The sequence below is a fragment of the Molothrus ater genome, chromosome 12 (genome assembly GCF_012460135.2).
Source record: "Molothrus ater isolate BHLD 08-10-18 breed brown headed cowbird chromosome 12, BPBGC_Mater_1.1, whole genome shotgun sequence".
NCBI classification, from domain to species: Eukaryota; Metazoa; Chordata; class Aves; order Passeriformes; family Icteridae; genus Molothrus; species Molothrus ater.
In genome coordinates, this window is record NC_050489.2 from 17,157,018 (window position 1) to 17,172,108 (window position 15,091).

At 38.0% G+C, this 15,091-nt stretch overlaps 1 protein-coding gene across 2 annotated transcripts in view; it reads left to right on the forward strand.

Annotated features, from left to right (window-relative positions):
* The window catches only part of CDH13 (cadherin 13), a 449,240-nt gene that overhangs the window by 77,167 nt on the left and 356,982 nt on the right, over window positions 1-15,091 (forward strand). For both annotated transcript variants that reach the window (XM_036390362.2, XM_036390361.1), the window contains exon 2: window positions 10,924-11,035. In XM_036390362.2, the coding sequence (XP_036246255.1) occupies window positions 10,924-11,035 (112 nt within the window). The remainder of the gene's footprint in view (window positions 1-10,923; window positions 11,036-15,091) is intronic.

Genomic DNA, 15,091 nt, shown 5'->3' on the forward strand with positions numbered 1-15,091 from the left:
TCTCATTTTTTCCGGGACTCAGACTTCATTAAAACTTTGTTCTCCTCCTTTGAAATGGTTTATATCAGTTTAGGGAACTAGGAATATTTGTAACTTCTGAAATGCTCCTGCTTCATTGGATGTAGGAAGGCACGGGAATTTGATTATGGAAAAAAGGGTCTCTTACAATATTTTTAAAAGAAAAAATTAGGTTTCTGGTTTTGCATAATGCCGATTTATTTTGAAGAGTAATGCTTTATGCTTTCACCCTTGGAAACTGATTCTTATTTAGGAGATGAAAGATTGTGCAAAATATAATATTCTTGTATAATTTAAACTGCCTGATAATGTGCTATAGCCTCCTAGAATTCAGGCCCAAACATTAGGCATTGATTTAAAAAAGGCATTTAAATAATTTAAAATTGTTCAATGCTGAGCATGATCAGCACCCCAATCATTTTCAAATAAAAGTACCTACAAAAATTGAAGCAGATGAATAATTTTAAATTGCTTTATACTGTGCAAGCACAGAACCCCAATCACTTTCAGGCTGAAGCACATACAAGAAAAAATGATTGAAGTGCTCCACTAAATTTAAATTGCTATATACAAGGAAAAGGGCCTTGAAATTATTGGATACTCAAATTTTTTCTTTAAATTTTCCTATTTTTATGTACAACCCAAAGAGTTTAGCTTTGTCAAGATGAGCCAAACAATCTGATTTTATAAACTTGCAAAATATTACATTAACCTCTGTTCCATGTAGTAATGATGGGACATTCCACGATCGAATGTCATATATCCTGCTCTAGGAATTCTCAGTACTATTGTTATTAAAGCAGGTTCCAGGGCAGAAATTGACATTTCTCCCAACTTCTCATGCGTTTTATGCTTATTGTTTATGTCTGCTGCCTGTTGGATGTCACGTGGAACAGCTGATTTATCTGGTAAATACAGATAATTATAGAACAATTAAAAGTACTGGAAGCGCCATCCACAAGGTTTAGTGGGGAGGTTACAGTGGCTTCCTGACCATTGGACTTGATTTAAACAATGGCTTCCAAAAGCAAATGATAGTTTATTGTGGAGGTTCCTTGGTGGAATTTGTGGGACACAACATCTGTTCTTGTGCCTCAGGACTGGCAGCTGTTCCTCCACCTGAGGAAAACGTTGTTCTCATGGGTACAGATCATTTTCTATGATTATTGTTTTTTCAATAAACAAAAAAAACCCAAAAAGCAACCCCTTGACATTTTTAGCAATTAATATCCAATATTTCCCAGAGACACCATTCCTTGATAGTTGAAAAAAGTTCTTCTGTAAAGAAATAAGAAATAAGTATTTAACAGGGTGTTACTGAGGCTTTCTCCAATACTCCTGAGATCTCATTCTCAGCATGTCAGGGTTTTCTTTGACTACCTAATACATGTGAGGTCAATAGTTGTATCTTTTGCATAAAAGATTTCATTCAGCTTTTAAATTGCAAGCAATTATAAGAGAGAGGGTTATGGACCAAGGTCTTGCTTTCACATTATTTATGTTCTAATTAACTCACCAGACTGAATTTTTCCCCCCCCTGCTTTGGCTACTAAGTGTTGATCTTTAATAGTTATCTGTTCCTAGCATTAATGGGTTTTATTTCTTTGGAAAGGTCATTCTTGATGTAATGTCACTGTTAACACGAGGGAGCCTGTAAGTTTTAGACATTTTGCTTGATTGTGATGAGCTCAGAAATACTGATCTACTTGCTGTCTTTCCCCTGGGGGTTGCTCTCACTCTGAAGAGTTACTACAAATTCTTTTTAATTTTTTGACTGTGTTCTTGCAATTCATTAAAAGCATTCTTCAATGAGCAGCTGACATAGCCAAAAATACATTGGTTTTGTTTTTTTTTTAATCCTTTTATATTTATTTCAAGATGACTCCATGAGCCTGAAAATTACTACTTGTTGTAGGTAAATACATAAGGTCTGGACTTATAAAATGAGCAGTGATGCAAAAACTTTGGTCAAAATGAATTAAATCCATGTATGGTTACTACTGAACTACCACTAGGGTACAGTTACTGCTCTTCAGGAAAAGAAAGTAAAATCACTTAAAAACCAGCACTGAAGAAGACTTCTTAGCTCAGCTCACATGATTTTTGTGCAAATGAGAAACAGATGAGAAGACAGAGAATGTCTTGACCCACTAAAAAAGATTAAGGTGATTTGCAGCCCTGTCCTTACTAAGAGTTCACCTCTGAGCTTGGTTTTTAAATAGAAACCCATAGGAAGCCAATCTATTTGTTCTAATGCTATCTTACTATTATTGCTCTGTATTATTTGCTGTAAAGAAAAAGTAACCTTGTGATATGCAGATACCTTCATGGAAAAGTTTTCTGTGCTTGTTTTACAGACTAGATGGTCCTCTTCCTGTTGATGTCAAATAAAATCTTGTCAAAACTGGTAGAGAGGTTTGTGTTGGGCTCCTTGTAGAAATTTAGCAGTTCTTATTTAGAGTCTTTGGATGTTAGACTTGTTTTTTCTCCAATAACCTTGCTGGAATCAAGGGATCTTACTTGAAAGTATTAATTTTTAAAAAATCTTTCATTTGTGAGTGCTCAGGAGAAGGTCAGAAAACATTCAGCAAATCTTTTTTTGAAGTTGAAAACCAGATATTTTCACTTGTCCTTATACTTTTATGAGTTCTGGGGGGTTGTTTCTGTTTTTGTAATGTTTGAAGGTGATACAAGTGTGTTTGTGTTTAATCCTTAAATCCATGTTATACCTTCAAAGATTATTTTCAGCAAGCTCATTTTCGGTTTTAGCTTAGCAGTGCAAAAGACAGATGTTCAGTGTTACACCGAGTTCACTTTGTGCTGCAGTAATAATTGCTTTAGACTCTAACTTTGTGGAATATGGGGAAAATTATAGGTGGAAGGTTGGTTTTTCTTTTTGATAACTATCACACTGCGGGGAAATTAAACATGTATCATGTTCCTTAGAGTTTCCAGCCATCCTATCCAAAACCCACTATCTGCTGTAAGAAATATGATTTTAATTTTTTCTCTAACAGCTTTTGCCACATCAATGTTTTCCTATGTGGAATAATGACTTTGCCCCATGCAACTCCATGTGAAGGGTTTTAAATAAGTTTAAACAATTTTTAATTTATTTCCTTTTTAGAAAACCAGAGATCCATATTTTCATTCATCTAAATGCTTCATGAAGTCATTACTGCTGGAAAAGAGGATCAACCTGTTTATTTCATTATGCAATAAATAACTAAAATGTTTGGTGTGAGCAGATCAAAAAGGTTATTGTTGTAAGGCAGTTTAGGTTTCAGCAATTCCACACCTTGCAGCACAACCAGTCCAGAACTCTGACTTTCAATGTTTCTTCTTTATGCCTCTTTCACTGGTACAGGAATGGCTCATTTGCATTACTCTGTACCCTGTAAAATGAATTTATTATGCAGCTTCTCTAAATAGGCTAACCAGTTGTAATCTCATTCCAGTGGTGTATGGGTTTCAACAAAACATGATTACTTCTTCATAATGCCTAAAAATAAACAAAAAATAACCTTGGAGCCCAACCTGTCCTTTTGCTCGAGTCTAGTGTGTTAAATAGTGCTATTAATCATGATGGGTAGTTATTTACTTGTTAAATACTTGAGTAATTTAAGATATTACTTATTTTGTGCACATGTAACTGCTCTTGGTCTCTGTTATTAATCATCAAAATACTTAATGAAGCGGGATGAGAGCCATTCCCTGGATTACAAAATCTGAACAATGTTCGGATACATCTGCATGGCTGGGAGTTGATCCTGCACTTGTGGGTACAGATAATTCTGAGCTGGGAGCTCTGTTGGATCCGTGGGCTGAACCTCAGCTAGGAATCTGTATGGAGAGGGAAGGGGCTGGAAGATCTCTTCTGTCCATGGGCAGAGCTGGTCCCCATCTGGTCAGAAAGGGCAGGATTTAACAATGCATGAGGCTTTGCATCTGTGTTTATATTTCATAAAGATTAATCCTGGCTCTGTTTGCAGAAGCTGCTTAACCTTGTTGTAGGTAAATGGTGGTCACTCCTCCACTGATGTCAAATTTCACAGCTCTTTGTGTGCTGGTTAATTTTAGAATGACTCTGAGCCACCATCCTGACAAGACTTCAAAAGGAATTTTAGGAAGCGTTAGGCAACATGTTTTGTGCTTAAGGTAATATCCAGACTGTGGAGAACATTTATCTGCAATTCTTTATGTATTTTGCACAGGTGGAGCTTAAGAAGGCACAAAGGAATGTTACTGAGATGGTCACAGGATGTATCCATACATAGAGATGGAGGAGATGGAAAGAGTTTGGTTTGTCTAGCTCAATAAATGGAAGATTTAGAGGGGACAAAGGTTAATTTAGTTATGAGACAAGACTTGTGCAGGAATAAATGGCTATAAATTGACTGTGAACAAATTTATTCTGGAAGATATGAAATGACCATCAGAATAAAGGTCAGGAATTGTGAAATGCAGGAATTATTTCTGATTGGGATCAAGTGATCTGGCCAGCAGATCACTGTGCCTGCTTGTGACACCAGAGGTGGTTCCTGTGTAAGACTTTCACAGAATCACAGGATTGTTGGAGTTGGAAGAGACTTCTGGAGATCATCCAGATCAGCCCTTCCTGCCAAGATGGGTTACCTGGTTCAGGTGACACAGGAATGTGTCCAGATGGGTTTGGAATATCTACAAGGTTTCCCTGAAATTCCCAAGTTTTTCCTGGTTTCCCAAGTCAAGGGGAATCTAAGCTAGCTCAAGTTCTGAGATATGAAAAATATGTTAGTAAAAATTAATAAAAAATCTTATTTTAGGGTGCAGTTTCATGGCAGCTGCCCCAGATTGGGGTGCAGACTGTGGGGGTCTCACACCAGGCCTTGTTTTTCCAGCCACATCATCCTGTGGACATGAGATTCCCAGAACTTTGTGGTGACTGGGCTCAGGGAGCAGATGGGAATGGGAGAGCAGGGAAAGTGATTGGGGAGAGAGGATTGTCCCAACTCTGCCTTGAAATGAGGATGGCTGTCCTGTCCAGGTGCAGGCACCGCCCATGTTATCCTTCTTCACCCTGCTCAGTTTGGGCTCTGTGGTCACTTTGATCTCTGAACAGCCCCTGGGAGCAGTAATAAATGAAGAAATCATTTCTGAAGAAAATGATGGTGCCTCTTGCAGAGCTCCTCAACTTCAGAAGGCGATTGGCTGTTTGATACTCCCTGTTCTGACACCACCGCTGGCAAATCGCTCCTTGAACAACTTAATGAGATTCCCAGTGCCAAGAAAGATGCACACCTTTTACTGAATATGCAATAAAATCCTTACAATAAACATAGGTACGTAAGGAAAGTGCCCATAAAAGGGAAGCTCCTGTGGTAGATAGTCTCACAAAAGAGTTTGTCACATTTTGTTTCCAGTTAATGGATGCCTACTGCAGTCACACAGCTTCGGTGACAGGAGAACTGAATTCATTTAAGCCAATAAAGTCATTCTAATTTGCATTTTCATAGCCCACTCTTCAGTACTCCGAGTGTGACTTTCCCTTTTAGGACAGAGCTGTGCAGTAAATGGATAGGTAGGCCCTTTAAGAGGATATTTATCATCCTTGAAGAATCTTAGTGCCAAATCTTAATAGCATTTCTTACAAAAATGACTGGAGCTCTCTATCAGATATAGAGGTAGAGCTGTAGAGATAGGGAACAGTCTTCTTTTCTTTAACTTCTTTCCTGATAGAAGAGCTGTTAAAGCCTGAAACAGTGAAAACTTCCTCCCAAAATGAAAATATTGCATTAAAAATGCCCCAAATAATAATATTCTAGAAATCAAATTAATTTGAAAGAACTGCATTTAATTAATTTAATCACAATCAGAGATAAATAATTCAACATACCTTTCTGTAAAGTTAAAATGCCTTTGTTAATTATGCCAATCAGAGGATAATTTATTCAGGGTTTTTTTTTTTTTTTGTTCTAGTTGTTATTAAAAAACACAGAAGACACAGAGAACTTCATGTCCAGTCTGTGTGTGTGATTTGATGAAATAATTGCCTTAGGACCTGCTGACACTCTAATTGGAGTCTGTGTAATGCAGAATCAGAACCTTACTTAGAGCTGCACTCTCTTTATTTTAAGTATCCCTCTGTTAATTTCATTTGACAAACTCCCTCATTTAAATCTGACAGAAGACTTCAAATTTCATCATCTCCCTATGACTATGTGCTGTTTATCACTTGTTTCCTTCTCTGATGGCCTCCTCATTATCCACTTTCGTGGGTCTGGTGCTGCAGCACCTGAACATGGAAAAGGTTTTAAGATTCAAAATTCTCAATCTGCATGATAAAAATATTTTGTCATGAGCAATTTAATTCAGTGTTGGCAGTTCTCATTATTCTGATTACTTTTTTCTCTTCGTTCTCAGCTCTAAGGATCACCATATTTCTTATGAAAATCTGAAGTTTTCATATGCAAAAAGCAAATTTCTGTTTCTCATGTTTCCACAGAAAAGCTCAGAAGCATAAATTTTCAATACCCACTTCCAAGTAAATGAGTCAAATAAAAAAGAAGCCCCCAAACCATACTTCAAAAGATAAAAAACCCCCAACCCTACCAGAAATGCCAAACAAAACAACCAGAACTAAAAACTCATTTCTCAGGAAGTGACTCAAAATTTTTGAACTCTTGAAATTATTGCTCTTAGTAAAAATGAGCATGACTGCAATTTTAGCTCCTCCTTCTTATGCTCTATGTTGATTTGTTTTTATTTCAGAATACTCTCCTGAAGCCAAAGGTAGAATGTGGTCCTACAGAATATTTTCCTCTGAAAAGAGATTTGTTCACCTTTACTGTGTGCAGAATTCCTGTCTGGGCAGGTGGCTTTCATAGGTGTCTGCGCCATTTACGTTTCCAATTAAGTAAAGCCTTACACGAGGATGAATTTCACACCATAAGAATTTGTGTGAAATGCAATTAATATTCTGCAGCTTGTGTTTCTGTGCTAGGTGATCTCCTCAAGGTAGGGCTAATGAAGATATGAGGGTATACACAGCAAAAGGTGAGAAAATTCATTTGCAGAGCGAGCATGTGGCCAAACTGGAACTGTGCAAGTTGAAAGGAACATAAAGAATCTGAAATTCTTTAGAAAGACCTTTCTGAGATGACTTTCAATCACCAGAAGAGGAGGTAGAAGGACCCTGTTATTTTGAGGTGTCATGATACCCAAAGGTGCTTTAGCATCAGGGAGTTTATTCATTTCCTCTGCAGTACAGCATTAAATTGCTCTCCTTTTTGCTTTCCAGCCATATTCTGTGTGAGCAGCTTTCAGTGCAAATGCTGAGGTCAGTAAAGGTCACCAGCATGTGCGTGCTGGCTTATTAACTAAAAAAAAGGTGTTTCTTAGGCTTGATATCTCACCAGGAGTACAGTTCCAGCACAGTGGCCCAACTAGCACCAGAGTTATCTGAACTGTGACATTTCCTTACACCAACTGGCAATAAATTCTGAGAGAAAAATTGTCATAATATTAAAACTGAGTCTGTGCTCTGTACATTTCTGAAAAGTGGGAGGTTATGAAAAACTTTGATTTTGCTTGTTGATGAACATAGGATCTGTAGGTCTGAGTAGTCACAACTTTGCTTTGCTTTTCAGATTTCTACTCTTTTAGATTTTCATGAGCAAATTGTACTAATTACCCAGCACTTGACTAGCTGGGTGAACAATATTTGTTTATTCAGAGTTCTACGTATGACATTTAAATATTATTTATAGTGTATTTAGCTGAAGTCTTTATATAGGCACCTATCAGTCCATAAAACCTTTTATTATATCCAAAAATGTGAAATTTGCATGGTGTTTAAATTCAGAATGTATTCTGTTTTGAACAAGCCTCTTTGCCTTGAACATATATCTGCCTGACTTAATTTTTCAAGATATTTTAAAAGACTGCTGTCCCCAGTGTGAAGAACCTTTACAGAAATTATTTTAATGAGATAGACATTTAGTTCAACAGAAGATTCTTCATAGAAAAATAAATTAAAAGAATAATTTTCTTTTTTAAATACAATTAATTAAAAACTGTCCATGTGATGACAGATTTAGCATTTTGTCTGACATGCAGAGAAGAAGAAAGTGCCTGGAATTGCACAAGTGGAATAAATTGTTCCATTTCACAGCGAGGCCAAGCTTTAGTCTTGTAATTATTTCAAAGGGAGTAAAGGTCATTTTCTATTTGCTGCATCTCTATTATGTGAGCCTTCTGTACCAGGCTTACAGAAGTTAACTCATGACCCATTTAGATTGCCCAGATTTCAAAGTCAACTTAGACTGTCACAAATCTGATAAAGTTGACATATTCCCATCTCTAAGTACTGCTATAGATGATGTCCAAAGAGGCTTTTTATTTATAGCTCTGTAAGACAAGAGTTCCAGCTTTAAGGCTTGAGTAGCTGGGAGATCAGAACATGATTTGCCTTTTACTTGCTGTGTTAATCCTTTAGGAGAAGAGCTGTTTGTAGATAAATTTCAGGATATATGGCTTGGACTTTTTTCTGGTGGGGATTCATTATATAACTTTGCTTGCATCTTGAGATGGGAAGAGGTTTTCTCCTGCTGTGATTGCATTTTTATGCATATTCATCCAGGAACACTGAGTCAGAAAGACAGGTACTTTAAACCTGCACCTGTGCACGCAGCAAATGTGTGCAGAAGATGCATGTGTGCCTTTCTTCCTGTACATATGCCCATTGAAATGCATATAAGGCAGGTTTTTTAACAATCAGCAATCAAGCTTTATGCACAATTTTCAGGGCAGGCTCTGAATACCTCAGTGCACATTTGCAGATATCTCCTGCTGGAAGACTGAAGGGGACGCATCCAATTCTCAACCCCAAAATCTCCAATAAAATCAATATATCAATGTCATTAAGAGAATGAGGGATTGGGGGTTGTGGTTTTAAACCTTTTTAAGAAAGGCAGGAATAGTGTGATGATACTGAAACTAATACAAGCCAAGTGTATTACACTTCTCTTGGTGTATTGCTTTAAATCTTTATCTTCTTTCTTGGTTAATCCTTCCAAGGGACCAACGTGGAGCAGGACAGGATGGAAGGCAAAGGTGTCCATCTGTTGTGTTTGCCTTCCACCAGATGAATTAACATGAAATATTCTGGCTGTTCCTTGCAGCCTGCTGGCACTTCTGGCCAAGCTTTTATAGCAATGGTCTGACATGAAACAAATGATCCAGCAGTTGATTCCATAAGAACAACTAATGCAGACCAGGAGGGGCATTGCTGCCTTTGGATTTTGTAAATGGGATCACACTGAACTTTAAATGAGTGGGAAATGCAAGAAGGGAGAGGGCAGATCATGTGTCACTGTGATTTATCAAATGGATTGTGAGTGGTGGCGAGGAGGGAAACATGCAGCTGTTAAAATATCGCAGGACATCTCTTTAGGATCAGGATCAGCAGGCTGGGATGATAAAGGAGTGGAGGTGGGACTGAGAGGTGCTGCTGGTGCTTTGGGAGAAGTGAGAGTGCCGTTGTCACCTGAGCTGGTGAAGGAGAAAAGAACCCTCAGCATTCACTGGTGTGGTATTGGGGAGAAATTGTCTTCACTTTAACCCTGAAGAACTTTATTTCCAAAACTGTAATTTTGTGTTGAGGATGTCTTGAGTAAATAGACCCACTGTGCAGAGCCACTTGAATTTAGGAGCAAATGCCTTTCAGAACCCCTGTGTTTGTTTTGCTCTTGGTTGCCACACGTGCCCTCCCTAGCTGATTGTGCTGGGGCTGCCTGACAAGCAGCAGATTGCCCATAACAATTTTGAGATCAGAGTGGTCAGTGCACCACCTGAAAGTCAGGCTTTGTAAAACACCTTTAGATGTTCTAAAGCAGAAAGTACTTCTGAAAATACACTTACACACATATGGGTTGGAAAATATGATTTGGCTTTTCCTGCTCTTAACCTTGCCTCTTTTTGCCTCTCTCTTTAGCCTTTTAAACTTTTTTAGTAATTTCTTTTTGCTTGCTGCTTCTTTCTTGACCATTCTTACTGCCATGCTCTCATTTAACAGCTGCCAAGAAAAATAGCCCTTCAGGTTGTTTTCTCTATTCAGGAATAAAATGCTTCAGAGTCCGAGATTAGAACTGTACCTATTCCCAAGCAATTTTATTTGCTTGTAAGCTTCCTCCTTTGATCTTCCTGTGGTGACACAGAGCTTGGGTGACCATGTACTGACAGTGACACAAACTGTATTCAACTATAACCTTCAAATCCACCTCCTCTATGATGCACACTTTTCTTTTTCAGTCCTCCCATGGTGTAAACAAGCTTTTGATTGTAGGGAGAATAGACAAACTGTGGCTGAGAGAGAAAGAAAAGAAACAGTTCATACTTGATAGCAAAGAATTTATTCTAGAAATGGAACTTCTGTATGTGAGATTTTACCCATGAATACAGAATTTCTTCTGCAACTTGGTGATCAACTTGGAGACAGATTTGCAGCTCTTAATTTATCACTTTTTCAAATTTATTTGCATATGCTTAATTTCAGCATATATTTAGGCCCAGCTGTATTCAGCTAGGCCTAAATAAATGTGATTTTTAGGAGCAATCTTACATCCTATGTTTTTATGGACCAGTAACAATCTTTATTGATATTCTGAACTGAAATTCACCTTGAAAGCTTCTATTTTGTAATTTCAATGCCAGCCCATATATATAGAAGCAAAAACCTTACATAAAATTGTTTAGCAAGATTTGAAGGGGAAGTGTGATGTGATGGATATTTTGTTTTATGAGTATGGACCCCAATGTTTTGTTTTATGAGCACTGAGCCTAAACCCGCTATAGTTCCCAGAAGCCAACATGATGGATGAAGGAGTGGATGTTAAAAGTCTATTTCTGTTTTTTTTTTTCCCTCAGGTTCTGCTGCTTGCATGTGCAGAAGATTTAGAATGTGTCCCTGGATTCCAGCAGAAGGTTTTTTATATAGACAAGCCATTTGAATTCAGAGAGGACCGGCTGATTCTGAACCGTATGTTGTTTTCATATATTACTATTGTGCAAAAATCAGAATTGTTTATGGATTCATTTCATTCCTGCCATTTATCAGAAAGCTTTTTTTGTTTTGTACCTAAGATTTTGGATATTGCCACGATTCAGTCTGAGTTCCCCTGTATTAATCCCATGTCTCTACAGACTTGACTTTGTTTCATATATTAGAAATGGCAAAACACAATATATAATCATTTAGGGCTATGTGAATATTGTGAAAACCTAGAATCAGCCATTTCTTAAAAATTAAATTTACTCTGAATTTTTTTTATAGCCTTACCTATGAGCCTGAAATCAGGACTTGCACATCAACATCTCTATTAAATTATCTCTGCAACTGAGATTTAGAAGTTAGTATTTTGAAAGTACTCATAGCTGATACAAGTCCAAGTCTTGACATGAAATTCAGAGTCTGGAAGAAGTTTTGGATCATCAATGATAGCAAAGTGTCACACAATTAGAATATTCACTATATTTCCATAGAGCAGGTGTCACATTATAAAACACAACCTGGAACTGTACACCCAAAGCATTAAACTGGAGGAGATTTAAGTTTTTCAGTCCTGGTGTCAGTTCATTCCAATACTTCAGGGTTACAAATTGCTCATTCCATTCTGGGGCTTTGGGATTTCAGCCCTGTCACACAAAAGTGGTGCCTTATCCAGTGGCCAATGTCTTTAAAGACTTAAAAAAGGATTTAGGTGCTGCCATTTTCATAACTTCCCATCACACCTGCATTTTTACATGTGATATTTAATACTAATGATTTCTTTGTTGTGCTTGGCTGCTGGTGCTGAACCAGGAGTTTTTCTGGGTGTCCAGCAATGGGCAATATCCTATGTGCAATATCTGAATCCTACAGGGGGATGCATCCCATAGCTTGGTGGAACCAAGAAATGCAAACCAATATTACTCACCAAATGCACACATTTCCCAACTCAGTTCCATCCAGATATCACTACTACGCACTGATGGATTTTCACTTCAGATGAAGGTGTAATCTGTGCACATTCACTTTAAAATAGCATTAACTTCTCAAAACGAAATGTCAGAATTAGTTGCCAAAGTCTATTGAAATCAATCTCTTAAGCTTAAGTCATTCAGCCTTTGGAGGTACTAAAATAAACCTCTAGGATAATATTTTTAGTCTCAGCATTTTGATATGTTGCTCAGTCTGAGCTGCTTTTTCACAGGAACTTTAGATCACAAGTAGTAATACTAGTCAGAGATGTGAGATTGTTGTTCAGCTTGGAAAAGAGGCTTCAAGTTTCTTATTTCTTTATGAAATTTCATTTTCTCTGGAGTTCTTATTTTGGACTTGTCAAACACATTATTCCTACATGGCTAGAAGTTGAAATTCTCAGAATATAATAGATTTAATAAGCAAGCAGATTTTAAGACCTATTAAAAGAAACAATATAGATAAACTAGTGCTAAATTGAATACAAAAAACTTTGTTGAATGCTTTTTCTGCTTCAGAACTTTGAGGCTGTAGTGTGTCTGGCCAGATCTCCTGCAGATTTGGAGAGGATCACCCCAAGGATGTTTGGTTCAGCCAAACTGACTGGACTGCTCTGTGGTGACCCAGCCATGTGCGGTGGCGTAAAACGAGCACAATAATTAAGATGCCATCATTAGTGAAAGGAGGAGGGAGGAGCAGGAAGAGACTCAGAAATGCCTGGGAACAATCTGTGGAATTAAATTATTTTAATAAGCAGACAGTAAATTGGCCTAATGTGCAGTGTTGGACGGAGGCAGACTGTGGATGCGTGATCCTGGTTAATTCAATCACCCACAAACAGGGTGTCCTTCATGCAGCACCATTAAACCTCAGCACAGTTCCTTCATTTTAGCTGTCAACAGAATTGATAATTTTAATTGTCTGTTTGAATACACTTTGCATGCTCTTGCATCTTTTTATGCCCATTATCAAGAGCAGTGTAATTTAGCAGTTGCATTGCAATGTGAGGCTTACCAGGGCTGTGTAAATTAATAGAGCAAATATGTAAACCAGGCCTATAGCAGTGATTGTTTTTGTAGTCCTCAATAAGCCAAGGAGCTCCTTAATTCTTTTCTGAAGTGCAATAATACAGTCTTTTTCTTTTTTTTCTTTTTCAATTTAAACAAGAACCTACTGTACATTTCGTTGCTAGCATTTCCCTTGTAATTAAATATAGGTTGTAGCTGGTTCTTCTGTATTTATTACTTCTACCTATGGCAGTGTTAATTATATTTTACATTTACTGATGGGAAGAATGAAGAGTAGACCAAACTGAGGGTACAGAATTTTCTCTTATTTCTTGTTGTGATTTGTAGCAATTTTTATTAAAGCCTGCTTATAAGCTGGCCATAACAAGTCCAGCTGTGTGTGCATATTGTCCTTCCTACTAGTTTCACTGGTATTCAGTTACTATTAGTTTTTCTGACATTGTGCTCTGGCTGAACTGGCTTTTAAATTCTTATTTATTTATTTGCCCTTGCATCTCATTTAGTAGTAACTCCAGACTTTGACCATTTCTTTGTCCCTGTTTGGTCATTATTTTTTTCCCCTCAGACCCCTTCAGATCTCCTTATAACTTGTGTTTTCTATAACCATAAACAAAATAAGGCATTGCTCTTTTACTTTTGGTCTGCCTAATTTTTTCCTCTGTGTGCAGAACCAGATGTCCCTTTGATGTAGTAGGAAAAGGTCCATAGAGTCACTTTCTGGAAATAGTAATTACATCCACATAATTATTATTCTAACAGACAGTTGTGTCACTGGTTTTTTCCTTCCTTAAAGCTTTTTTTTTAAACTTTACACCTAGGACCGTCTTTGCAATCCAATGGTGAAGATCATCAAGATTTCCACATTCTTGATGAAGTGCTAATTGACAGCATTTAATGACAGGTTTTACACCTGTCAGAAGCACTCGTGGCCAGGAAATGCCTGTCCCTGCCAAGGCTGGCAGGTCACTGGCAGTGACAGGGCTCTGTCACGCTGGGCTCAGGGAAAGCTCCTAATCAGACTCGGCAAACGTGGGAATGTAATTGTGTTACATTAATCACATTTATACTTAACACACATCGGGCTTGGCTTTTGGGGGTATTTTTAATTGACAATGAATCAAATAGTGCACTTGAATAATGGAGGCAATTAACATAAAGCACGAGGTGATGCATTGTGCATGCTAAACTGGGGAAGGCATTGCCAGTGCTTTAAATGTCAAAACAAAGGAAGTTTTGACCCTTACTTGAAAAGCTCTAATTTGGATGTTAATTAATGGCTGACCTCTTGTGTCTCTTATGTGATAGATTGCCTGGGCTGCTTCAAGATCAAGGTTTTGTCTGTCTGCATTTGGGTACTTTTTGTTCTGTGGATTTTAACAAAGAGTTTTTCTATTCAACCATATCAAAATCATTGCTTACTCATATGATATATCTTAGTTTGCTTATTAATGCTTAAAAGCAAGTTTTCAATTGTCTGGCAAAGCTGTGACGTCCAACAAGATTTACTTTGTTCAAACCAAATAAAGCCTGTGAAAAGATCAGAGGAGACCATTCCTCCTCCTACAGCTTGTGTGCACACGGATCATGGCCCTGGTCGTGCCCACATCCAAATATTTCCTGTTGATTCTGAGCTGATGCCATGTGAGAGCTGTGATTTATCACATCCACCCTTCCCACTGATTCCATGCCAGTTGACTGCACAGATGGCCTCTTCCTGTGCCTGTTCCATACTACCAAAAGTGGTGCTGCTCCTCTCCTGCTCATTCTGATCCTGGAGTTAGCACACCCCCTTCGTTCATCTCCCCTTCTTCCCTCTCTCCACACCCTGTGCAGAGCCAACCTCATTCAGTCCTCTGTGGTCTGCCAAAGCCTCTTCAGGGCTGTGACACGGGGTTGGATGTGACTGTTACCTCTTCATGCTGAATATTGCAGGGTTTGGGTAATTGGGATTGCACATGGTAGTTGTAGCTTGCAAAAGAACATGTTCAAGCAAGGTAAGATTTTATGCTTAGCAATTTCTTGCAGGGAAAACTGTCTGGGCTTCTGG